This window comes from Andrographis paniculata, unplaced genomic scaffold, assembly GCF_009805555.1.
Source record: "Andrographis paniculata isolate CXL003 unplaced genomic scaffold, ASM980555v1 Contig45END, whole genome shotgun sequence".
Classification (NCBI taxonomy): Eukaryota; Viridiplantae; Streptophyta; class Magnoliopsida; order Lamiales; family Acanthaceae; genus Andrographis; species Andrographis paniculata.
In genome coordinates this window covers 414,460-440,942 of record NW_026137579.1, presented here as the reverse complement: position 1 = coordinate 440,942, position 26,483 = coordinate 414,460, and the positions used below count along the sequence as shown (strand labels likewise).

Below are 26,483 nucleotides of genomic sequence, written 5' to 3'. Positions count from 1 at the left end.
GGAGGATTCCATCAATGGACGGTATAGATTTTTCAATTGTGGGAGCTCTCAGGATCTCCCAAGAATTGCATCCTCAAAACCCACAGGCCCTGCTCTGTTTCATATATTTCTCTTTCACGAAAAAAGCCCTCTCTCACTCCTCGTCGTCTCTCTCTCTCTCTCTCAGCTGTTGAGTGAATCGGACTTAACTTGTATTTGCACCCACCCCGCAACCCGACCCCCACGCCGGAGCTGGCCTATTCTCCTTCTTCCTTTATGCCCTTTTCCAGCACATTCATCGAAGAAATGAAAGCTGCAGCAGAGATTAAAGTGGTTCATGATTTTGATTTCTTGGATCTCTGCATTCCATTCCCATTTGCGGTGTGAATTCTTGACTAAAATGGCTTCTGCCAATGCTGCTGCTGTCTCTTCTGCGTTTTGAATAGGGTTTCTTGGAACCTCTCCATTCCAAACAAAATCGACTTTTGACTCTCGTTTTGGGCATTCTCATTAATCCCTGCTCGGAATTTCTCTTTTCTGGCATTCCCCGGAATGCCTCAAGGTATTATCCACAGACCCTTTTACTCTTTATTACAATGTCTTGTTCATAGTATATATACGTATAGGTTTTCTTGAAGATCTGATTGTTGAATGTTAGAGATGTTACATGTTTAGAATGACTCTAATTGTTGGCTGCATTTGATTGCAAAAGCACATTTTTGACTCAAGCTTAGATGATCCTCATTAAAAAGCTTCTTGGATTCTTTTCCAGCTTCAACCCCTTAACTTGGTTTAATCCATTTTGTTTTTGGTCCCCTCGAATAATTTAAGCTATAAAGTGTTAAAAGTTCTAGTCACTGTTTAGGCTTTTTAAGTATGGAGAGTGGCAAATTATGTTATCTTTGAAAGTTACACTCATTTAATCAAAGAATGCTTAATTTATGGTATGATTATCTTTTCGATTGAATGAAAAGTTGTGCTAAATTATTCGACTACTTTACATTAATACGATTAGTGGCCATTTTAAAAGATGTATCCTTTCCTTGCAATTCCTTCGGTGTCATTGTTTGCAATGTAGCTAGTTGTTCTAATTGTATTTCATTATCGAATCATTTGTAGCGCGTGCGACTAGAAAAGGATCGATCTGCTCTTTTTTCATGAGATCAAGCATAGTATTCGCAATTTGTTTCCCAACATAAGCTTGTTGGAATTTGATCACTCTAGTGAGCTTCAAGATTGTTATAAATGGCACACCTTTGCTTTTGCCTACAAGGGCCCTTTTTTTCTCATTTCTTTTTTCAGCTGTTTCCGGACTCTTTAAACCGATTATGCTTTTTTTTTTTCTTTTTTTTTGTGATACAAAAGTTATTTGAGTAATGATGTAAATTGTATGGACGATGATTATGATTCGCGCTTTTATGATGAAAACATCTCGAGCTTTCGTTTAATTCTTTGTCGAGGCGTGCTGTGAACTTCTTGGCTAGGAAAGAACATTGCCATCAATAGTTTGATCATCAAGATTGTGACTTTGGCGTGAAATTGCTCTTCTTCTTTCGATTTTCTTTCGATAATAATCTTCTGTTGTTCGATAAAGACTCGATTTTTACTACAAAGATTCTTCCTTCACTTTTGTGATTGATTTTATGTTTGCTATCCCTCCTCAGGAGAATCCCACAGAATTCATGCTTCCTACGTAAAATTTCTCGCGAAACATTGCTTCCATCGTGTAATGACGCTGCTCGTCGTTGTCTGCCTTCTGCCTCTCGCCTACGCAGACTTGGCCTCGGACGTTCGATCCCTTCTAGCTTTCTCAGCTGCCGTACCCCATGGCCGGAAGCTCAACTGGAATCAGTCGTCCTCCGTGTGTGCGTCGTGGGTGGGGATTCGTTGCAATGCAGATGGCACAAGTGTGATCGCTCTCCGTCTACCGGCAGTCGGGCTAATTGGTTCGATCCCTAACAATACGATCGGAAAGTTAGGCAGCCTGAGGATTCTCAGCCTTCGATCCAATCGACTCAACGGAAGCTTGCCGGCTGAAGTTCTTTCGCTCCCATCCCTCACTCACCTCTTCCTCCAAAACAACGCCTTTTCCGGCGATATCCCGAGCTCCGGGTTTTCTCCTCAACTCGTTGTTTTGAATCTCTCGTTTAACACTCTCGCCGGGAACATTCCGCCGGAGTTTCAGAAGCTGTCGAGACTCACCGCATTGAGCCTTCGGAACAATTCTCTTTCCGGGAGTATTCCCGATCTGAGCTCGTCGCCTCTCCGGCGATTCGATGTGAGCAACAACCGTCTCGACGGTAGTATCCCGCCTTCGTTGCGGGGCTTCCCGAGATCTTCATTTTCCGGAAACTCTTTATGCGGCGCGCCATTGGATCCTTGCTCTCGTGTTCCTCCTCCTTCGCCGTCACCAAATCTGTCGAGAAAAAGCTCGAAGAAACTTCCGGTGGGCGTTATAATCGCCATTGCAGTCGGAGGGCTTGCTCTGATCTTCCTCGTCGCGATACTACTTCTATGTTGCGTTAAGAAACAGCGCGATGACAATACGGCTGTGCCGAAAGTGAAGTCATCTGGTGGCGCCGCGAGGAGGAGCGACAAGCCGCAGGAAGAGTTCGGAAGCGGCTTGCAAGAACCGGACAAGAACAAGTTAGTCTTCTTCGAAGGCTGTTCGTACAACTTCGACCTCGAGGATCTACTACGCGCATCGGCAGAAGTGCTCGGGAAGGGCAGCTTCGGGACGGCGTACAAGGCTGTTCTCGAGGAGTCGACGACAGTGGTTGTGAAGAGGCTGAAGGAAGTGATAGTCGGGAAGAAAGACTTCGAACAACAGATGGAAATCATCGGTCGAGTCGGGCAGCATCCGAACATCGTCCCTCTCCGGGCGTATTACTATTCCAAAGACGAAAAGCTCCTCGTCTACGATCACTACCCGGCTGGCAGCTTCGCAAGCCTCTTGCATGGTATCGATATATACTATTTCACCTTAATTTTTATCGAACATTTTCTGATTGTATCGAATGCATAGGAAACAAGATCGTTTCCGGAAGGACGTCGTCGCCAGCTTGGGAAACGAGGGTCAAAATATCGCTCGGCGCGGCGAGGGGGGTCGCGTATTTGCACACAGTCGGGGGCGCGAAGTTCGTTCACGGGAACATTAAATCATCGAACGTTCTCTTGAATCAAGATCTTTACGGGTGCATGTCCGACTTTGGATTGGCGCCACTGATGAACCATCCAGCCTCGTTGTCATCGCGTAACACCGGGTACTGTGCTCCGGAGACTATCGAAATGCAGAAACACACGCAGAAATCGGACGTGTACAGCTTTGGGGTTATGCTGCTGGAGATGCTGACGGGGAAACAGCCGGCCCAGTCACCGAGCCAGGACGACGTTGTCGACCTCCCAAGATGGGTGCAGTCGGTGGTCCGGGAGGAGTGGACGTCGGAGGTGTTTGATGTGGAGCTGATGAGGTTCGAAAACATCGAGGAGGAGATGGTGCAGATGCTGCAAATTGCGATGGCTTGCGTCGCCAAGGTGGCTGATGCTCGGCCGTCCATGGATGAAGTGGTTCGGATGATCGAGGAGGTTCGGGCGTCCAGCTCGGAGACTCGGCAATCCTCCGACGATAATAGGTCCAAAGATTTGAATGGGCGAACCCCTTGATTTCATTCTGATTTGATTTGATTTAATTCCATTCGTTTTAATTTGTTCGTTAACTTCGATTTTTTTTTTTTTTTGTTTAATTATGGAACTGGCAGTCGCTATTTATCGGATGCTTTGTAGGTAAATGCTCAATCGTATCTAATAATATGCAAACTAGATTTTACAAAGCAAATCACACGTAACTATGTGCAGCAGACAAATCGCAGAAAATGTTGGACCTCACGGTCAATAGCCTTGTTTGATTCAACATAGAGCTTATCCTACCCTATTCTTATGTTATTGAGAGTGCATGAATGAATGAAGCACGTCCTCAAAATAAAAAAGTGTTCTTTTCTTGTCCAATTTAGTTTACAGGGTACTAGATTCGGTCAGAAGTTTACTTAATGCACATTTTCGAATAGCTGGTAGCGACTCAACTTCTATATTATTAAAAAAATAAAAAAAAAAATGAACGGCTGCGGATTGTCACATCATAAAAAAAATTGTATTGTACAATATTGTTAAATCACATTCTATCTCTCAATATATTTTTTTAGCTGGTATAATTTAAATTGTTGTTTTAAAAAAAATTTAACATATTTTTTATAAATAACTTTTAAAATGATGAAAGCGAAAAATTATAAGTTCAAATTTGTGATAATAAAGCTCAGTTTTATAATAATATTAAAATTTTAAAATAATACTAAATTAAATATATAACATTTTTTTAAAAAAAAACATCAAATAAATAAGTTTTTTTTTTAATGACGAAATTAAAAGACTTTTTGAGAGTTGAAAATTAATGACGAAATTAAAAGACTTTTTGAGAGTTGAAAATTGCCCAATTCAAATCTGTTTCTCCACTTCATGGAATGCCCCAATTCAGTCATCACTCACCTCACCTCACCTCACCTCAGTATTTTAGACTGAAAATTTATCACAAATTATTCACCATCAATGGTATATATACTGCTTTTCCTTGGAAAGAAGAAATCCTAATATAGAAAATTCTTGTAAAAAGGCAAGCGCGGCCAAAAGGGACAAAAGGGCGCCGGACCCCCGCCAGCCTCCAGCTGGGGCAAAGCATAAAGCTGAAGAAATGGCGTTGATTGCACGCCAAAATTCTTTGTTTTATCCCTAACCCCACGCTGAATGTTCTAGAACGCCGTTACCACTGATTGCATCCTTGTAGTATTTGATTTAATCCGACCCACTACCCACTATGCGTGTATAAAAAGATATTTCCCCTCACCGCTCTTTTGTCATTGTCCGGACTGCAATTATCCGTTTCTTTGGACGAGGTAAGCGCTTGTTTGTGGCTGCAATTGTGCTTCTATTGCTGTTGGGTTTTGTTAGTTTTACTTTCCTTATTTCTTAATTGTTTGTGGACTTTGGACTTTGAAGTTGAAGGTGAGAGAGTTCCCATTTCAATGGCGTCGAAGAGGATACTGAAGGAGCTGAAGGATTTGCAGAAGGACCCTCCGACGTCTTGCAGCGCCGGTATGTGATTTGGGTTTAGATTGAGTCAATAGTTATTTGTGAATTGTCAATTACGCTGATGGCTGTGATGTTACTGTCTGTGTAAGAAAACCAGTACTGTTTTATTATGTTCTTTTGGAAATTGGAATTGCATATGGTTGCTTGGTTTAGATTGTGTGCCTGTCTGTGATTATTGGTGTCCATGATGGAAGGGGGAATTGCTTGTTGTAGGAACACTTTAGAACAGCTGACGATGAGCGATGACTACCAGATCTGATGTGCTAATTTCCTGATTTTGCTTGAATGGGAATATGTATGAATGGATGGATTGACTGATGGTATTGAGTGTAGGTTGATGTGATGCTATCCTAATCTCATCTCATGTAGTTAGGTCTCAGATTTATGATTTAATCTTTGATTGTTATATGTCAATAGTTTAGATCTAACAGAAAGGATTGAGAACACTTTTGTCAATATTTGGTCGGAAGAACAATAGGTGTTTGCTCATTTTCAGCAAATTTCCAGGGTGTTTTTCTGAGTGTGATCCTTTGCACAACTGCATATTAAATTGTTCAAGAAATCTAGGCATCTCTTTTATAAAATGTTATCCCTCGTGGATCAAGAAGTCTTTCATTGATTTGTGTTCCTAAAATCTGGTATTAAATCCTTCTTGTGATTACTGAATTCCGAATTCAGTGATGTGGATCATGGCCCTGTCCCAAAATTCTGGATTTGTTTTGATGCAATTGGTTCAAGGCTTATTGGATCGGAAAGCAAAATGAACAGAACTAGTTGATTTGTCTGATTTATTGTCTCTACTCCTGAAATGCATCATAGGGTGTTTATAGCTCAGAATTCGTGCTGATGTTGATTGGCAAGACTTAATGCTGGATTATGTATTTTTTACATACATTGGATCACAGGATGCTGTATAAATTAGCAGGAACCTTGTGATTTCTATATGTATATGTATATGTTAGATGATGTAAATGACCGTTCCGTTATGATTTTTATATATTTGTTTCGATAGGATGATGGATATAAGGTATACACTATTAAGCACATAATTAATTTGAATATGCTATTTTTTATAATCGAGTGTTTCAACTCTGTGTGTTGACCACTTGTAATGGTATTCTAGTATTGTACCAAGAATTCGGAAATGTTTATGATTTTTGAATCAAAGCCTTGAAATATTTGTATGTTCTACACACTTGATGTGCAAGTTTGGCTGAATTTTTGTGGGTAGGGTATATCCTTTCTCATCATGAGGTTATTTTGTGTTCTTTATCTATCTCGTCTGTGAAATGTAGGTCCTGTTGCAGAAGATATATTTCATTGGCAAGCAACAATCATGGGGCCTTCAGATAGCCCTTATTCTGGAGGTGTATTTTTAGTTTCAATTCACTTCCCTCCTGATTATCCCTTTAAGCCTCCTAAGGTACGACTTTTATTTGTTTAGGAAATCTTTCATTACATCAATCAACCGAACATTTGTTGCTATATACGAAAGAATGCTCTAAAGATTGTTTGTTTCTATTTCTGGGGAAACACACACAAACACAAAGTCACTATTGCTGTTGGATCCTTTAATGACTACTCACATCAGTGGTCACAATTTTGAAGCTAATGTTTATTACCTTGAAATCACCTGGTTTTCATTTTGAGCATGAAATACCATGGTTGCTCTTTTTTTCTTTTAATTATACTATTTTTTAGATCTCACTACCATAAGGCTATCTGAAAATGAAAACTCGTAAAAAAATGAACTATGGAGCTTTATATGTGGTCCAATGAATGACATAAATACACTAATTGTAACAGGTTGCTTTTCGGACGAAGGTGTTTCACCCAAACATCAACAGCAATGGAAGCATTTGCCTCGACATCCTGAAAGATCAGTGGAGTCCTGCCTTGACCATATCAAAGGTACCCATAATTTCTTGCTTTTCAGATACGGCTTTTATAGGCATTTTTGGGATAATTTTCAAGGTATGAATAGCTCTTAAAGTCTGGTACGTTTATGTGTTGGTAAATGAAGATAACACTAACAAATTCTCAGCTAGTCAGAAACATAGGTGATCTTATAAAATGTCTGCATTTATTTCAAGATTTCGGAATTTAGTAGATATTATCTTGCTGTTTTTCAAGATTTCGGAATTTACTGTTCCAAGGGTCTCTGATCGTGAGTGCATCTTTGATATCTTCAAGATTTCATAACTTACATGATTGGTATTTGATGTGGATCAGGTCCTATTGTCCATCTGCTCATTGTTAACTGATCCAAACCCCGACGATCCTCTGGTGCCTGAAATCGCTCATATGTACAAGACGGATCGGGCCAAATACGAGTCCACCGCCCGTGGCTGGACGCAGAAGTATGCCATGGGATGATAGTTATTCAGTGTCAGGCATGTCCTAAAACCTTATCAATGCTAATGTTGTTTTAGTTTCTGCTTTGGAGGGGAAAAAAGAGTACCAACATATTATCTCAATTTGTGAATATCATCAATTTGGATCATTTCTGCAAATCAAGGAAATGAAAGTCTGTATTCGATGTAATGTTTTCAGATATCTTGGCTATTCTCTACCCTTTGCAAATTTAGATGAATACTTTGTTGTTGTCTGCTCAAACTAATCCTCAACTCTTCTGAATTCATTTAGCCATGCTCGAATTTATTTTGATCGTTTGTATTTTTTTCTTTACGTAATGTTTTGAATGGAAAATATAAAAACTGATTTCTATATCTGTAGATGGGATATATGTTTTTATTGTTTATTGCTGCATAGTCTTATTTTAGTTTTTCCTTCTTTTTATCGGCCTCAGCCTGCACGGCATATTTGAAATTTTCTTTAGCAATATTCATAATATTCGTATATAATTTTAATTACTATAAGAAAATATTTACGAATGGTCGTGATCACCGACTTTGGTTGGCCTAAATAATTATTAAATAATTAATTGCGAAAGCGTACATGCGAGGTGGCAGTCAGTCACCGCCACGACTACATGCAACAATTAACCTCGTCACACGTCAATCTAATTTAATTATATATACTCTTTATCGTTTATTTCAAAACAGTTGTCTGTTTTTTTATTTGTTAACTGTGGTTTTATTTTATAACAAAATTATTCATATTTTTCTAAATTAATTATAATTATTATTCTAATTTATTTTTTAAAATTCTTCGAATATATTATATTTTATACCAATTTTTAATTAAATACTATTATTCTTTAATTTTCGTGTCAACTTCAACAAGAGGGAGTATATAATTTGTATATAGACTACGAAAACATTATATAAAATATTGTATCCTAAATATCGTCATAATAACACCATATTATATTCGACTGAAATATTTACAGGAAATGAATTTTATTCAAGATATTTTACTTAATTCAAAGGAGCTTATGTTGAAAAAATTAATAATACTATATCTTGTTTCTATATTAAATGTCATATATCAAACTTTGACAATTATGATATATATAATTGTATAATGAGTTAATAACTAAAAGAATAAATGAATTAGTCTTAACGAAACCAAAAACACAAAATTTCGCATTTATTTAAGAAAAGAAAATTAATTTTGCCGTCTTTTCGTAATTAACAAATGTCAAAATAATCAACAAAAAATTTAAAACTATTTTGACTAGAATGACCAATTCCCGGACAATCGGGCGGCTTGGGCCTTCAACTCCATAGGCATCATCCACCGTTGATTACCCCCAGGGCCCCGCAAAAGTAAACGGCTCGATCTTTAAGGACCTTCAACTCCAGGACTCCCTTAAAAACCGAACGCAAAATACAGACAGATAATGTGTGTTGTCCGTCGTTTCCCACCCTTTTCTGTCTTCCTTTCTCTCCCCCAAGATTCATTTATACGTACAAATACAGTGCACTCCTACTTAGATTCACATCCATTTTCTGTCTCTCTTGCCGGAGGCTTCATTATTTTTGTTGTTTTCCGCAGGCTTTGTCGACTCCTTTTGGATTTGGGAGAGATACAATTAAAGGTTAGTCCCTCTCTAGTCCTTTCCCCAGTTTTATTTTTGGCAAAATATCCTAACCGTTCTCTTCATCGCGCTGTTTGTGGCCATTTCTGGATTGTAATGATTCGATTGATTGATTGATTCATTTACCAGACGCGTCGGGTTTTTTTTGTTTGTTTGTGATTGCCCACCATCTGTTCGATTATATGCCTAGTCTATTTTGCTCCTGATCTGAGGTTTGTTGCCGACTGTGTGTTTCGATTTCATTTTCGTTAAATCTCAGAAACCCTTGATTGTCGATTTCTCTGATTTCGTTTTTATTTTTAACAGTAATAATCTGTTCATGAATAGATTAATCGGTGATATGTCAATACTTAGGCTTCGGAAATACTTCAACTTATTTTATTATACTGAATTACAATCACATGTTTAGTATGGATTTAGTCTATTCATCCTTGTGGTAGTTGCATCTTCTCATTTTCCTGTAAAATAATTCATTATAAGCACTTTTGTTGAGCAATTTGAATTAAAGGTGTGGTTTTAATTGTCCTTTTTTGATTTCCTGGAAATTTTTAATGGGCCGCTGATTTCTTGCAGGATCTTTTCGCAGCAATTTGTGTATTTGGTTACTCTTTCCCCCCTCCCCCCCCCCCCCCCCCCCCCTCTTTTTTTGGAGAAATGGGTGTTGATTAAAGGAAAGTAACAACTGTCTAAATATAAATTAAATTATTATTATTATTAAGAACAATAATTATGAAGTCAATCAAGTGTGTGTGATGTGAAGAACATGGCCGCGTGAATGTATAGCTGTGTTTTGTTGTGTATGCACACACAATCTATATCTATCTATATATATATATATATATGTATTGCTGTTGCTAAATTTACTAAGTTTTATATTGAGAGTACATAAGTGACAACAACTCTCCTTTCTAAAATTAGTTGTTATACTTAAAAACAATTTTGATTTTGTAAGTAGCAACTGAAGTGCGATTGGGTCAAATGGAGTCGAACAAAATTCTATTATGATTAGTGAAAATTTTTTCTCAAACCATGTGTTCTTGAGTTTGGTTCATTTTCTGAATCAGTGATGCTTTTTGTAACTCGGATTCGCTCGAAGTCGAGTAGCTTGGGTTCAATATATGTACTTTACTTAGTTTTACAGATCAAATTGAAACGAGCTCTTAAGTCAGTTTGCATGCATAAAGGAAAATAGCTCTATATAAAAAGTTCGATTAAATTTGAATTTTTGTTGTTTTAGAAACAGTTAACTCTAATTTTCAGTCATGTGATTCATAATTATTGTACCAGTCAACACAGTTTATTGCTCTAATGTTGAGGATAATCTTAGGTAGGGGCCGATTGATTGTTTCTTTTATTTTCTTGAATTGTTGGCCGGCAGATTAATTTATTGACCTTTGCCTATCAATATGATTATGTGTCACAAACTTTTAATTGCAGGTTTTAATGTGAAGAAGGCGGTCTGTTCAATATATATTTTGATTCTGTGACATATTTTGTCGGATTTATCTGTAGCTAGTTTTACAACGATATGAAGTTGTTCTAATATCCATACCATCCTCAGCCGCCAGGGGGATCATCTTCTCGTGCTTCATCCAAGTTGTGCGGAGGCATCAATTTTTTAATAATGGCATCCGGCAATGTAAGAAACCTAACTCTACTCTATTGCTATTCCAAGTTTTGTTTAAAATCGATTCTCAGATACATTATCTAAGTCAAAACTGTGTTTAGGTGAAGCCGAGTAGAATGAAAATGGAACTGAAGAAATCTCACTTGTCTTGGTGGGATAGTCATATTAGCTCCAAAAGCTCAAAGTGGCTTCAAGAAAATCTCGAAGGTGATGTATTTTGCTTTATTTTGCTCATCGATCGTAGCATACAGTTTGGATATATATATATATGTTCCTTTGCTGAATATATTCATATATTATAAATTGATCAGTACTTTATACAATTGACGGGGAAATAACAATCAAATTTCAGATATGGATCAGAATGTAAAGAAAATGGTAAAACTCATAGAAGAGGATGCGGATTCCTTCGCCAAAAAGGCTGAGTTGTACTTTAAGAAAAGGCCCGAGTTGCTCAGTCTTGTGGAGGAGTTCCATCGGATGTATCGAGCATTGGCCGAGCGGTACGGTCATGTTACCGGAGAGCTTAGGAAAAACATTCCGTCAGATCTCCAATCTCAGGGCTCCGGAATATCCGATGCTGGTTCCGAACCTCCTTGGACGACCCCATCGAGCCGTAGCAAGTCAGGGCCTCGTGCAGCTGGGTTCGAGTTTTTTCTCGGAAGCGGAGGAAGCGGGTCTGATTTAAATAGTAAAGAAGGGGACGATACATCGACCACATTGGACTCGGATTCGGAATCAGACGACTCGTCTGTGAACAATTACTCGAGCACACGGAGCAACGGTGGCGACGAGAATGGGTTGCGCGGTCGGGTCATTGAGCTCGAAGGAGAGCTTCGGGACGTGAAAGAGAAATTCCGAAGGCAACAAAATGAGATCTCCGAAGGACTTAAAAAATCGAGCAGCGAAAACACCGAAGTTGATTCCAAGATTGCGGCGTACGAGTCGGAGCTGTGCACTGCGAGAGAAAAGATCCAACGATCCGAAGAAGAGATCGTGCAGTTGACGATAGAGCTCCAAAAGTATAAATCTGTGGGAGATTCCATTAATATCTCTTCCGAAGGCGCCGTTGAGGAGAATCATTCCAACAGTTTTGGATTAGAGCCGGATCAGATCGCCGATCTTAAAAAAGAAGTCATGAATTTACGGCAGGAGCTTACGAGTAAGGCTAACTTGGTGCATAATCTTCAAGAACAGCTCAAGTCTGCGCAAAAGGAGGTTTCTGTGTGGAAAAACAAAATCGATCGAGAGAAACGGGATGCGGCGAAGCTGCAAGATCGTATTGCTCGGTACAAATCCAATCTGGCAGACCGAGACCAAGAAATCCGGGGGCTGAGAGAAGCGATGTCGAATGCAAACAAGAGTTTATCCGAAGAAAACGGGCGACTTCAGGCTGAAATGACGAGAATGGCGAAGGAGAGAGCGTATTTGGAGGATCATATAAAAGAATTGGATCTTCGATCCCAATCGTTGGAAGAAGAAGCTCGCCGAACCCGAGCTGCGAAGGATGAGATGGAGGCTGCGCTCGGAGGGAGAATCGAGCGGTTGATGGCCGACGTATTCGAGCGCGACGAAATGATCGACGAGTTAAATCAAAGGGTTGAAGAACTGATTGCTGTCAAAGACGGTCTAGAGAGTAAGATCGCCGTGCTCGGCGCGGAGATGAATTCGAAAGACGAGCGAATTGCGGAGATGAGCGATGAAGTCGAGGGGGCGCGTAAATCGGGAGACGAGCTGAGGTCGAGAGTCGGAGAACTCGAGACGGAGGTGGAGAGGAAACAAGAATTAATTCTCGAAGCGGCTGAGGGGAAACGGGAAGCGATCAGACAACTGTCGTTCTGCGCGGAGTATTACCGCGGCGAGTATCATCAGCTTCGACTAGCCCTCTTTGCGCATAAACCACCGATGGCAGCAACGGCGAGGTAAGAAGATGTGTGCTTGTGTGATTTGGACATTGTAGTACGGCTTCTTCTTGTTGTTGTTGTTGATGTTGTACTTACTGATTAATAATGTGTGTGGTGTTTTTTTGTATGTTTGTATACTTTTGATGATGTTCAAATATGGACCAGACAAGACCAGACCACATTTGTAAAATTTGAACGAGTTACTAATAAACAGGGTTGTCTTTCGTTTCAATTTCTAAGAAAATTTGGATATAGTTTTTCTTATTAATATAATATAGTAAAATATTATTAAATAAAAAATTTAAAATTTTTACTCAATTCAGCTGAAAATGAATACATTCTAGAGTTTGTAAACGAAATACGTGTATATGTATATACTATGACGTGTATGTATTCCGATGGTTCGAGTTTTCTAGCACCTTGTCCGTTTGGTCGCTCACAACTGAATTGTTGAGGGAATATGGTTACATTACGTGTGCGTAAAGCTGATGCCGAATGATCTATAAAACAAGTACATAGAATTTGATTTGATATGTGTGTATATATATATATATATATTAATACTATGATATTTTTTAAAAAAATGAATAATATTGACGTCTTCACAATTAGGGTGTGTTTGTTTGGAGGTTTGGATTTTGGATTGGGATTTGAATAGTAAAAATTTTGAATTTGAATAGTTGTATGATGTGATATAAATAGGTGTTGATGTGATGTTTTGAATGTAAAATTATTTTTTAGTATAATATAGAAAATGAAAAATAGGTGTTTGATTTGATGTTTTTGGGGAAAAAAATTTGGATGAATAGTGGAAATCCTCCAAAATCCTTCAAACAAACACACCCTTAGTGTATAATTTATTAGTGATACAGTATTTAATATAAATTAAATTTATAAAAAATAAATTTAAATATAAATATAAAAATTTATTTATTAAAAATAAATAAATAAATAAAAATAAAATTGAATTAATTCTATATGATTAATAATACATATTATATGTTATAAAATTAATTATATTGAATTATATTTATTAAAGTTATTTTAAATTAATATAATTTATTAAAAATAGAATCATATCAACTAATATAAGATTGAACTAAAATAAAACCACATATTGTAATAATTATTATGGGACAAAGAGAGTATAAAAAATTAGAAAATATATTTATATATTACTAATACTTCCTCAGTTCCAAACACTGTGCAACATTTTGTGTTCAGCACGGAAATTTAGGTGGGGAGTATTAAATACTATAATTTGGAGATTAAGTGATGCAATAGAATAAATTGAAATGTATATTAATATATATATATAATTAATTATTTCTAAATTTAGAAATATTAGTAACTTTAGGAAAAAAGAAAAATTTATTGCAAGATGTTTGGAACAAGGAATATAATTTAATTTATAATAAATTTAAAAATCATTAATATACATGTATAATAATTAAATACATTTATTATTTATATACTGATGAGTATGGGCCGGACCACTGGAGCCCATATTTATATATGCAATCTGTTCAGTTCAGCCAATTTCAGATTTAGCATACAATCTGTGTTTAGTTTGTACAGAGACAGACAGACATACAGACAGTAACGTGATTCTATTCTGAGGCTGGATCGACCCGACCCGTTACAATCAACACAGCTGTATTTGTATCTGTTAATTAATTGAACGGTGATGGAGTCATAACAAAAATTAAAACTTTTTTTCTTTTTCTTTTTTTTTTTTTTTTTTTTTTTTTATAACGAGAGACGGAGACAGTATAAAACAATATTGATGACACGGACAAATATAGTTATTTACTTTTTCTAAAAAAAACAAAAGTAATAATAATAATTTAGTGCGGATATAATAAAGTATTCCCTCTGTTTCGCATATTAGGTCCACGTTGCCGTTTTTGTCCGTTTCACGTGTTATATCACTTTTCTTTTTTGAAAAATGATTACACACTTTAATTTCATTTTAAACTTTTTAATTTTATTTTTTTAAAATTTTAATTAAACTAATTAGTTATCTTAATCTTAATTTATAATTATTTATATTATCGGATAGTTATTTTCACTAATACATTCTTAATTATCTACTAATTACCTCTCCTAAAATACTGTGTTTACAGTGTAACATACACGGTAATTAAGGATTTATAAATAATTGTGACCTTAATAGTTGAAGGTAACTATGCCAATATGATCCTCTATACTCCATAGTAAACAAACGCGATTAGGATTTAGTGTTAATTTGATACATATCATATAAAGATTATCAATATATTTTTTTTACATAACATATTATATACTGTGTTATAAAATATTATATTAACATATATTGTATCATAACTGTAATTATATTATAATAGTATATAATATATGTTAATTATTTTTATATAATATGTTGATTCGATTAAATTTTGATTGCATCAACAACGAATCCGCAGCAGTAGTGAACACATATAAGGTATTTTACATTTCATAGGAAAATAGAGGGTTTACTTTTATTTAGATATATTTTTAAAATAAATTATTATTTTGAATGGTTTTGAAAATAATAAAAAATTAAATAAAAATAAATACTATTATATGTAAAATAAAATTTATATTTTTTTATCAAAAATAATTTTCAAACATAATATTTTAAATAAAAAAAAATATATATTTTTTCAGAAGAAAACTATTTTTGTCGAAAAACTATAGCGGTTAAATAGTACTCCCTCCGTTTCAATACAATAGTCTTGTTTACCATTTTTGTCCGTTCTAAAATAATAGTTTCATTTCCATCAATAATCATATCACCATAAAACTATACATACTCTTTTCATTATTATTACACAATTGCCATTTTTTTTACACTAATATATATACTCATAATGATAAAAATGTACTTTTTACTAATTACCAATATAATATCAATATTCTTTAAATTTCGTGTCCAACCCAAGAATACTATACTTTTAAGACGGAGGAAGTACAAGTGTGTTTGACATAAAAAATAAAATAAAAATAAATAAATAAATAAAAACAAGCAAACCCTAAGAAGGTTTGAATTAATCGAATGTTTTCATGTCAACCTTTTGTTTTCATAATCCTCTCTAGTATAAACTCTATATTATAATAGGTCAAATTTTTTAAAATTCAGTGGTTAGATATCTCTTTGGCACTTGAATTTTTAAAAAAATAATAAAAATAAATAAAAATAAAACTCTATATTTTATATTATATATATATTTACCTTTTAAAAATATTTTTTTACTATTTAAAAAATAAAAAATAAATACACAACATATTGAAACTCATATCTAAATCAAATATGTCTATTTGTAGGTGCCGGAGGTATAATTTGGAGTCACTCTCGCAACAATTAATTCTATATATAAATAATAGAATTGAATTCATCACACTATCATTAATATTTTCTTTATCTTATTTCAATATTTATATGTTTAATTATTTTTGTATGTTTTAATCAAAGTATCATTGTTTTAAAAAATATTTATTTATTTTTTTTAACTTGTAAAAGAAAATTTATCAAAATAATTTTATATATTTTTACCGAACAATAAAATTCATTGAGTTGAGGACAAAAAATATATATTAGTAAATATTAAGATGATTAGTTGGTTTCATGTGGAACGTCGATTGAGACCGTGAAACTAATTTGCATATTAGTCCCTGTGACGTGGACACTTGTTGTGGCTTCTACGTGTCATAACCGTGCCTACTTGTACTCTTCTACCAACTCCCTCCCACTATCCGCACCATCATTATTATCGACTTATCTTCCATCGTTTATATTCAAAATATTTATTTTTTTTTCTACTTTTAATAAATATGTGTTCTATTGTACTTTCTATTTTCTATTTTTGTCTGTTTCACGTAACTTATCTTTTATATTTTTTAAAATATAATTATGCATTTTAATCGCATTTTAAATTTTAAATTTTTTAATTTTTTAATTTTAATTAAACTATTTACTTATCTTAATCTTAATCTATAATTATTTTTACTAAATAATAGTTATTTTTACTAATACACTTTTAATTATTTACTAATTATACTTTACCTAAATTCACATGTCTACGGTAATACACTCATATTACATGGGACGGAGGGAGTAGTATATTATAAATATTCTTAAAATCGTATTTTATTTATATTAATATTTTACATTAGATCAATTATTATAATATTTTACATATCAAAAAGTAACTATAGCTACTATTAAAATATTTCATTCCTCCAACATGTCTCGGCTTATATATCTATCTTCTAGATTTGTCTTATTTAAATAATTTATTTTTATTTACCAGCTACATAGTTCTTATTTAATTATTAAATTATTTTTATTTTTATTTTTATTTTAATTTACTAAAATATAATCACACACTGTACAGATTAAAGCCATTCTATTCAATAGTATTTTAAAATTTCCTATCTCGTACAAATTTAATTACAAATATAATATTATTTTTTTAATCTATTATAAAATAAAATAAAATAAAAAATTACATTTTGGGCCAATTTAAAACAAATACATACATTACTTACAATGCTTATTGGTGTTAATTTTTGTGTTAAAAAATCAATTGTAATAAACACGGTCTAGTATTACATTATATGTTATCAATTTATATGTTACATAATATTATGTTTATTAAATTTATATTTTGTCCGTCGATATATCGTGTGTTGTTTATATATATTGTTCCTTCAATACTATGTTAGATTTATAAATTTCACATAATAACCACCTAATGACATGTCCTTTAATTTTAAAATATATACCCTTTTTGTTCCCGATATGGTATCCTAGTTAGAGGAAATGTAAAAATTTAGCATAAATATAATTAAGAAATAACTAATAATATATTAACAAAAATAATTACAGTTTTTAATAATATATTATATTAATTCAAATTATGTATTGTGGATCATATTTAAGTGTGCTATATAGATATATTTTGTGTGCTAATAATAATAATAATAATAATATGTGTTGTGTGAATAATTATTAGATAATATATTTGAATTATATTAATATAAATTATATTTTATTTATTGTAATGTCGTATGTTACTTGTTCTATCATATGGTACATGTCATTGTGTCATGTATTGTAGCACTTTGATGAATTATAAAAAAATAATTATTTAGTATTTTAATTTGAATTTTTTTATTTGAAATATATGATATTGTATGGATAATATAAAAAATATTATGTTATATTAAATATTAGTTTTTATGAAAATTTAGAATATATATTGAAAATCTAAAAAAAAAAATGTCAAGATAAAATGACCAAACAAATCACTTGTAACAAAGTACTATAATTTAAGTTTCATATTTAGTATGTATTTTTTAAATAAAAAATTAATAAGAAACAAAAAGTAGTTGGCTACCAAACACCGCTCACCTACCACACCATCCGCCAAAGCTCTTCCGTCATCTAACTCCGTTAACTTCGTGGCCGTCAGCTGGGTCCCACATGCCACGTGGCGTAGAAATGTAAACACCGTTGTACTCTAAAACGCGGTTAAATAGAAGGTGCTGGGGTGGATGTTAAATCCCAATCCCAACGGTTGAATTGCTTAATCGAATTTTTGATTAATTGAATAAATTTAGTTTAAATATAAATAATAAATATATTATATATATATATATTTTTTTTATTAATTAGATTAAATCAAATATATTTACATATTTATATGATTATATTTAAAATTTTATATTAATAATTATAATATATTTGATTTGCTTTAGTTTGATTTGTTATTTTTTAAATATGTAAAATATTTTAAATTAATTGAAATCAGAAATTTTAGTTATTTATTTAAAATATATATTATTTTATGTTAATAGTATTAATTTATATTTGAATTATTTTGCATTAATATTGCAAATATTTTAATTAATAAAAAATTCAATCAATTGATTTTTTTAATTTATTAAAATACATAAAATATGTATTTTAATATATGATCTTCGATTCAAATAAGAGTGTATTTGTGTACAAAAGAGTCATTATATTTATAATTTTATAAAATTAGCATCATGTTTATTTTTTCAAAAAAAATATAGATGAATGCCCAGATAATATCAATTTTAAGTATAAATAATAGTTCTGTAAAAAATATTCCCTCCGTTCAGGATATTATGTTCACAAAAAATAATATATTAATTAAAATAATTATCGTATTAAAATTAAAATAATTGATTATTCTTTAAAATTTTAAAGAATATATAAATTTAGTTCTTTTAAATAAATGGACCAACCGAAAAAGTGAACAGTATTTATTGAAGATTTGAGCAATATTGTTTGAAAAAATCAGTAACCGCTACGACTTTTTAATTATTCCCGTGGTTACTTCGTAAGTTCTTTCTTTTTTTTTTATTATAATAATATAAAAATAATAGTGTATATATTTACTTTTCCGATAACCTTTGGTGCAACCGCCGTGCCGTTTCGAATTCTTATGGATAATTACGGATATTTCCTTTTTATTTTAAACAAAAAAATCGAATTATTACATGCAGTACGACGCAATTTTGATGCAATTTATTTAGGTATAGTAATGAATAATTTTTATTTCTTAATTGGTTCGATTGGGTTTGGTCTAGGGCAATTTCGTAATTTACCTGCTATTTATTTGTAGTTGATTGAAACTTGAAAGTGTATATCCACAATATATCTTTTTTTTTTTTTTTAATAACATTAATATGACATAACTGTGAATTAATGACAGGAAAATTCGTGGTAATTCTTAACCTATATATTTTATATTTAACTTAACAAAATATGTTTGTTTATATTTTCATATAGTAAAAAAAAAAAATTAAAAAATTAAAAGGCCCACTTTAAAAAATCCTTACATATGTTATAAGTATCTGTTTATTTTATATAAAACTTAATTTTAATTTAAAAAAATTTCTAATCCGAAACATAATACTATATGATTAGATGCACACGTGATATGCTTGCCTCTTTGGTGATGCATAGCAGCACAATAACTAAAGAAAAATTTGTAATTAAAATTTATTATTTCGTTGTAGTAATCATTTGAAATGAGGTGTCATTAAAATATTAAATGCAATTACTTTTAAATTGACAATTAAAAATAATGTATTTATTATTATTTTAAAAATATAGTATTCAACTACTATTTGCGAAATAATTTAAAGAAATAATTATTATGTGAAGGTATAACATATTACGGAGATAATATAAAAATAATGAATATGTGTCATATATTAATTTTATTTTTTTTTAAAGAGCAAATGAATTTAAATAACCAATTAATCATAAATATTTCAATTACCAATCTACCTCTAAAAGGACTTCTTTTGAATAAAAGAACTAAATTCAAATTAAAACCAAACAATATTAGCTTTGTTTATTTAATTTTAGCTTTTTATTGTGATATATAAAAGTTTATGATAATATTATAAAAATAATATATTTTGTGCGTTTTCGTTGAATTTTATTGTTATATGCATATATTTTAATATTTTTGATGAATTATTTAAAAAAAACATCTAAATTAACACATTCTTATAGTGCATTTGATATGTGTTTTAAATTTACATTTACAACTGAATACAATTTTTTATTAAAAAAAGATAAAATAGTATATTTTATATTAAATTATTTTAATTCAAATCATAAAAAACAAATCAAACAAACCCAAATTTGAGCACAATATCATTTAATAATAAACTATTTTAAAAATATACATTCTCAATGTCAGGATATATCATTTTTTAATTTATGAATGTTCTTTAATTAGTCAGAGTAATTTTAATATTTTTTAATCACTTTTACCTTTATACATTTATTTTATAAATTAGACTATCTTCGGTGAAAGGGAAAAGTATTAATTTTGTCTTATTTTAATCATCCGCCATAAATGTACCATTCCTCCTAAATAATTTTTATAAATTACACTCTTTTGGTACAAGAGATTTTGCCTTATTTATGTAATATTTTTCTAAAAAAATGTTATTGATAAATATTAATTATTATTATTATTATTTTTTAAGAATATCTACTTGAACCGAGCTTAAATAATTTTTTATTTAATTTACTATTACAAAATAAGGGCAAATCTTAGTAACATCACAGTATTGGCCTATTTGGTCTATTCTAATCTGGACCGTTGGATTGAAAACCGGCAGTGAATTTGATGGTTTGATGCACGTTTTATTATAGTAATTAAATTTTACTATTAAATTGTCGCGTCGCTCTATATATATCGGCCGTGACTTCACTCGCAACTCAGACGCTCAACCACCGCACTACGACGGGGTAACGCCACCGGCGATTTCCACCATGGATGTTTTCCTTCTAGAGAAAGTTCTTCTCGGCCTCTTTTTGGCCATCGTTCTCGCAACTGTAGTCTCGAAGCTGCGGGGAAAGAAGTTCAAGCTTCCTCCCGGTCCGATACCGGTTCCTATTTTCGGAAACTGGCTCCAGGTCGGGGATGACCTGAACCACCGCAATCTCAGCGACCTCGCGAAGAGATTCGGCGATGTGTTCCTCCTCCGGATGGGGCAGCGTAATCTGGTAGTCGTATCGTCGCCGGAGCTCGCGAAGGAGGTTCTCCACACGCAGGGAGTGGAGTTCGGTTCCCGAACTCGGAACGTCGTATTCGACATTTTCACTGGAAAAGGTCAGGATATGGTTTTCACGGTTTACGGCGAGCACTGGCGGAAGATGCGGCGGATCATGACGGTTCCGTTCTTCACCAACAAGGTCGTGCAGCAGTATCGCCAGGGTTGGGAGTCGGAGGCCGCCGCGGTCGTGGAGGACGTGAAGAAGAATCCGGAGGCGGCGACGAAGGGGATCGTTCTGAGGACGAGGCTTCAGCTGATGATGTACAACAATATGTTCCGAATCCTGTTCGATCGAAGGTTTGAGAGCGAAAATGATCCCCTGTATTTGAAGCTTAAATCATTGAACGGTGAGCGGAGTCGCTTGGCGCAGAGCTTCGAGTACAACTATGGCGATTTCATCCCGATCCTGAGGCCTTTCCTCCGCGGATACTTGAAAATCTGCAAGGAGGTGAAGGACAAGAGATTACAGCTCTTCAAGGACTACTTCGTTTCCGAGAGAAAGTAAGTTCACGCGCTCGCTCAATTCCCCTGTTCACGTTTTTGTCACCACTTTCAGTTATTCTGTTTTCTTCACGCTCCTTTATTTGCTCCACTGAAATTCCATCGTCTTGAGCATCATCTCAGTTTGCAGAGACGACGATATGCTGTTCAGAAGATTAACTTCTACACTAAGAAATTCGAATTGGATTCTCAAATTAGGGCAGATCTTTGTAGATTTCATCCATAGTGCTAACATCAAATAACGTTGCAGGAAACTCGCAAGCACTAAAAGCACAAGCAGCCAAGGCCTGAAATGTGCAATCGATCACATTCTAGAAGCTGAGGAGAAAGGCGAGATCAACGAAGACAATGTTCTTTACATTGTCGAAAACATCAACGTTGCAGGTAACAACTTCTTACTTTGATCTCATACATCGTCACCATAATCACTATTATGCTATTGATCTCTGTCTGTCATTTGTTGTTTAACGTTTAACCTATACTCGGTATGTTCTTGAATTTTCTGCTCCCGATAAACATCGTACAAGTCAAGTATCGATGTGACTTTACAGTAGTTGTGTTTTCTCGTAGCTGTGATATATTTGATCTCAAATACCAATCCAAACTTGAAATTACCACATCCTTGTCTGGCTGTCTTGATGATTCGAAGAAAGATCCGTAGTCAAATCTACTTCATCCAATGTTCTGGGATTCTTACCCTCCTTAGATTTTTGGTGGTTGTCTCTCCACCACGTGATTTTCTCATCTACCCTAACTTAAGTTGTGTTTAAATGCTCTGTTTTTTTCAAAAAATAAATATTTGAAATGATATAAACATATTATCCAGTACTTATAGAATTTTGGCTTGTTTTGATATGATATCTGAAAGGAAAATATGTATCGAATCCCCAACATTTATTTTTATGCAATTTCTAATTTATTTTGGCTCAACCACCATGTGTCTGTGCGCATGAGGAGTTTGGTATTTCAAACCAATTAAAATTGTAGAGACAAAAGACCGTATTTCAGACGTGTCAAATTTGTCATCCGTCGATTGCACCTTTCAATTCACTGTCCTAGAATACAATTGGCTGTTGAATATATTACATATTTGGAAAATTGTGGAATATGGTAGACCTTTGGTTTTAGGTTGGAAATCCATAGTGCTTGGGTTGGGCATTGATTTTGTGTGAATTTTCGAAATTATCATTTCAAAAGATAGAGAACTTGGAATATATTTCATATTGAAAAAAAATGTGAGAACTCATTTGATTTGTAAGAGCGAAGAACCTATACACTTATAGTCAATTGATTTTAGCAGATTAGAAGTCCGAAATTTTTCTTATCACCAATTGATTTTAGTAGAGGTTAAAAGTTTTATGTAAAGTTGATAATAGGAAGGGATCCGACTTCCGTTTAAAATTAATTGGTATTAAATAAAGCAGTACCTATTATTTGAGCTCGATCGAACGCAGTATTTAGCTTCATTGAATTGGGTTGGTAAAGAGCAATAAAGACACGTACGTTAGTTGGTGCATCTTTTGTGGTCTAAAGTTGTTGCTGCTGCATTCATCATTTTGAATTTGTTGTCCCTACTTGCTGCTGGTTTCCTTGCCGTATTTGCTATCCTCCTTCACAATTCATCTTATAAGAAATGTTATGTTAGGCATATGATGTGAAAGCTAAACTAAATTCTTGCCATTTTTTTCCATGTATAGCAATCGAAACCACCCTGTGGTCCATCGAATGGGCCATCGCCGAGCTAGTGAACCACCCCGAGGTCCAACAAAAGCTCTGCGACGAGCTCGACAACATTCTCGGCCACGGCATGCCAATAACGGAGCCCGACACTCACAAGCTGCCGTACCTCCAAGCCGTGATCAAAGAAACACTGCGTCTACGGATGGCCATTCCTCTACTCGTCCCGCACATGAACCTCCACGACGCCAAGCTCCGTGGCTACGACATCCCTGCCGAGAGTAAGGTCCTCGTCAATGCATGGTGGCTCGCCAACAACCCGGCCCATTGGAAGAATCCTCAAGAGTTTAGGCCCGAGAGGTTCTTGGAGGAGGAGATGAAGGTAGAGGCCAATGGCAATGACTTTAAGTATCTACCGTTTGGTGTTGGCCGAAGAAGCTGCCCCGGGATAATACTAGCATTGCCGATCCTTGGAATCACGGTGGGGCGGCTCGTGCAGAACTTCGAGATGTCGCCGCCGGCGGGGCAGGCGAAGCTTGACACGACGGAGAAAGGAGGGCAGTTTAGCCTCCATATATTGAAGCATTCCACCATTGTCATGAAGCCGAGGTGTTGAAAAGTAAGTAGAGGTATGAATAAGAACTGTGGACGATGTGATGTTAGTTGTTATTAATCCTCTATTGTTGCTTAAGTGAGATTATGATAATGATTATTATTGCTGTCATTATGAAAATGCTACATGCGTTTGTAATTTAAATTATTTTTATTGTGATCATGAGACGGGGTGTTGGCGGGGTGTGCAATCGTTCAATGGAAAAAAAAAAAGCCTTTTGCATTTGTGAACATCACCTACATTTATAGCAAGCTGTTTAAATGAACTTTCTTTTCACCCCAAATAATTAATTTGTGTTTGTTTGGGATTCTACCCCAATATACTATTTATCCCATCTGTTTATCTTTTCTAAAATCATTAAATCAAATACTTATTTTTTATTTTTTATATTATATTAAAAATTAATTTTGCATCAGATACATCGTATAATTATTCAACTCAAAATACAGCAAACACACCCATGGATAATAGACCTACAGTACCGTGGTCTGGTCTATTTATAGTACGACTGTGACGCTATCGGTTTTGCATCTGATGTGGGAGCGGGACAACAGCAGCCTCAAAATAGTAAAAATTTTAAATTATAATAGTAGTATATCGTGATATATGTGATATTTTAAATAAAAAATTAATTTATAGTATAATATAAAAAATAAGTATTTGATTTGATAATTTTAAGAAAAAAAAAATAATAAATAGTAAAATTTTACAAAAATCTTACAACCAACGAACACAAGTATGAATTTGTTCCCCCAATAATTTTTTTATGAGAAATATTAATGAACAATTTAGTATATACTTATGTCTATATAATATAAATATTCATTTTATTCTTTAATAAAATATAAATAATTCAACAAAAAAATTACTTTTTATATTATTGATATGATTTTTTAAAATTTTATATAAAAAATACTTTAAATTAAAATACTAAAGAAACACATTAAATTTATTTTTATAAAAAATTAATTAAATATAATATCAAGCTGATTTTAATTTTATTTTAATTTATTTTTAAATTCAATTCAAACAAGCATTAGTATGATAAGTTTAGTAGCTATCGTGTATCAGTTGCAGCCTATTGTGTTTTAGCAGATATTATACAATATTGCATAGAAAATACACTATTTATATTAATATAATAAAAATATATCATTCGAATTAACAATTTGATATAATATCTCACATAGGACATTCTATTTGATAATATCGTATAACATGCTTATATACAACATATTTGCGAGTATAAATATTATATAATTTTATTTTAGACAACTGCATATTTATTTTATCTGTATTATATAATTTATTTCATCATGTTATATAGAATCTATTTTCTTATTCTAGACATCAGTTTACAATATTTTCAAAGCAACATAATAAATAAATAAAATATTAGTTGCCGTTTTTGTCCGTCCCACGTACTATATCACTTTTCTTTTTTAGAAAAATGATTAATCTTAATATTAATTTATAATTATTTATATTATAGAATAATTATTTTCACTAATATATTCTTAATTATTTACTAATTACACTTCTCTTAAAATACCGTGTCTACAGTATAGCAGACACGGTACGTGGAACGGAGGGAGTAATATATATCCAAATAAATTTATTTTGTGTTTGTTTGGGGGTTTGGATTTTGAGTTGAGATTTGAATAGTAAAAATTTTGAATTTGAATAGTTGTATGATGTGATATAAATAGGTATTGATGTGATGTTTTGAATGTAAAATTAATTTTTAATATAATATAAAAAATAAAAAATAGGTGTTTGATTTGATGTTTTTGGAGGAAAAAAATGAGATGAATAGTAGAAATCTTTACAAATCCTTCAAACAAACACACCTAAGTAAATGAGTAAATGCAGTCCTGAATAAAATAGGAGGAAGATAAGAACAAGATTATGTATTAGATAAGTCCAAAAGAAAATATTAAAAATATATGGTTACGGAATGTTATTTAGTAATAGTACTTTTTATAAGGTAGGATATTCAGATATTGTATAGTATTTTGTATACAATAATAATATTAAATTATATACTGCTGTATATTTCAGTACTGTACGCCGGTAATTTCGAAATATATTAGCATAGTTAAAAATTTGTTACTACAAAATTAAATATAATACTAGTATGGAAATTTTTATACAATTTACCAAATGATTCAATACAATATCAATATAATATTTTTTATACGATACATAACATATATAAAATTTGAAGTATACGCACCATCAGACTTTTTCAGGATCCTGAGAAAAACGATAGGGCTTAATTTACCAAATGATTTAATACAATATCAATATAATATTTTTTATACGATACATAACATATATAAAATTTTAAATATACGCACCACCAGACTTTTTCAGGATCCTGAGAAAAACGATAGGGCTTGTGAATAAATATATTTTTTTTTTCAA

At 33.0% G+C, this 26,483-nt stretch overlaps 4 protein-coding genes across 6 annotated transcripts; all 4 read left to right on the top strand.

Moving 5' to 3' along the window:
• The first annotated feature begins 134 nt into the window (after positions 1–134).
• On the top strand, positions 135–3,814 carry LOC127251368 (probable inactive receptor kinase At5g58300). The gene is made up of 3 exons (XM_051275030.1): positions 135–541; positions 1,644–2,939; positions 3,005–3,814. The coding sequence occupies exons 1-3, from the start codon at positions 532–534 to the stop codon at positions 3,640–3,642; spliced, it is 1,944 nt and encodes a 647-aa protein (XP_051130987.1). The 5' UTR covers positions 135–531; the 3' UTR covers positions 3,643–3,814.
• Positions 3,815–4,657: 843 nt separating this feature from the next.
• Positions 4,658–7,734, top strand: LOC127251487 (ubiquitin-conjugating enzyme E2 28-like). The gene is made up of 5 exons (XM_051275207.1): positions 4,658–4,922; positions 5,026–5,121; positions 6,414–6,541; positions 6,925–7,029; positions 7,351–7,734. Exons 2-5 carry the CDS (start codon positions 5,052–5,054, stop codon positions 7,492–7,494), a joined length of 447 nt encoding a protein of 148 aa, XP_051131164.1. The 5' UTR covers positions 4,658–4,922; positions 5,026–5,051; the 3' UTR covers positions 7,495–7,734.
• A 1,174-nt stretch (positions 7,735–8,908) lies between these two features.
• On the top strand, positions 8,909–12,884 carry LOC127251486 (protein NETWORKED 4A-like). Of its 3 annotated transcripts, XM_051275204.1 has the most exons (5): positions 8,909–8,925; positions 9,079–9,121; positions 10,683–10,760; positions 10,850–10,955; positions 11,101–12,884. In XM_051275204.1, coding segments are annotated over exons 1-5 (1,803 nt in total). In that variant the 5' UTR covers positions 8,909–8,923; the 3' UTR covers positions 12,675–12,884. The 3 variants fall into 3 exon arrangements, with proteins under 3 accessions (XP_051131161.1, XP_051131162.1, XP_051131163.1); XM_051275205.1 differs by lacking the exon at positions 8,909–8,925 and having other exon boundaries at positions 8,974–9,121; positions 10,559–10,760; XM_051275206.1 differs by lacking the exon at positions 8,909–8,925 and having other exon boundaries at positions 8,998–9,121; positions 10,634–10,760.
• Positions 12,885–20,912: 8,028 nt separating this feature from the next.
• Positions 20,913–24,286, top strand: LOC127251732 (trans-cinnamate 4-monooxygenase). Its single transcript, XM_051275577.1, has 3 exons — positions 20,913–21,766; positions 22,017–22,150; positions 23,464–24,286. The coding sequence occupies exons 1-3, from the start codon at positions 20,982–20,984 to the stop codon at positions 24,057–24,059; spliced, it is 1,515 nt and encodes a 504-aa protein (XP_051131534.1). The 5' UTR covers positions 20,913–20,981; the 3' UTR covers positions 24,060–24,286.
• Positions 24,287–26,483: the final 2,197 nt, after the last annotated feature.

Bases quoted from the DNA above. Each gene is read 5' to 3' on its own strand.
- LOC127251732 (XM_051275577.1), top strand. From the start codon at position 20,982: ATGGATGTTTTCCTTCTAGAGAAAGTTCTTCTCGGCCTCTTTTTGGCC. The intron at 21,767-22,016 runs GTAAGTTCACGC...ATAACGTTGCAG, and splicing joins TACTTCGTTTCCGAGAGAAA to GAAACTCGCAAGCACTAAAA. The intron at 22,151-23,463 runs GTAACAACTTCT...TTCCATGTATAG, and splicing joins CGAAAACATCAACGTTGCAG to CAATCGAAACCACCCTGTGG.
- LOC127251487 (XM_051275207.1), top strand. From the start codon at position 5,052: ATGGCGTCGAAGAGGATACTGAAGGAGCTGAAGGATTTGCAGAAGGAC. The intron at 6,542-6,924 runs GTACGACTTTTA...TAATTGTAACAG, and splicing joins ATCCCTTTAAGCCTCCTAAG to GTTGCTTTTCGGACGAAGGT. The intron at 7,030-7,350 runs GTACCCATAATT...GATGTGGATCAG, and splicing joins CTGCCTTGACCATATCAAAG to GTCCTATTGTCCATCTGCTC.
- LOC127251486 (XM_051275204.1), top strand. The intron at 9,122-10,682 runs GTTAGTCCCTCT...TACCATCCTCAG, and splicing joins TGGGAGAGATACAATTAAAG to CCGCCAGGGGGATCATCTTC. The intron at 10,956-11,100 runs GTGATGTATTTT...ATCAAATTTCAG, and splicing joins GCTTCAAGAAAATCTCGAAG to ATATGGATCAGAATGTAAAG.
- LOC127251368 (XM_051275030.1), top strand. The intron at 2,940-3,004 runs GTATCGATATAT...TCGAATGCATAG, and splicing joins CTTCGCAAGCCTCTTGCATG to GAAACAAGATCGTTTCCGGA.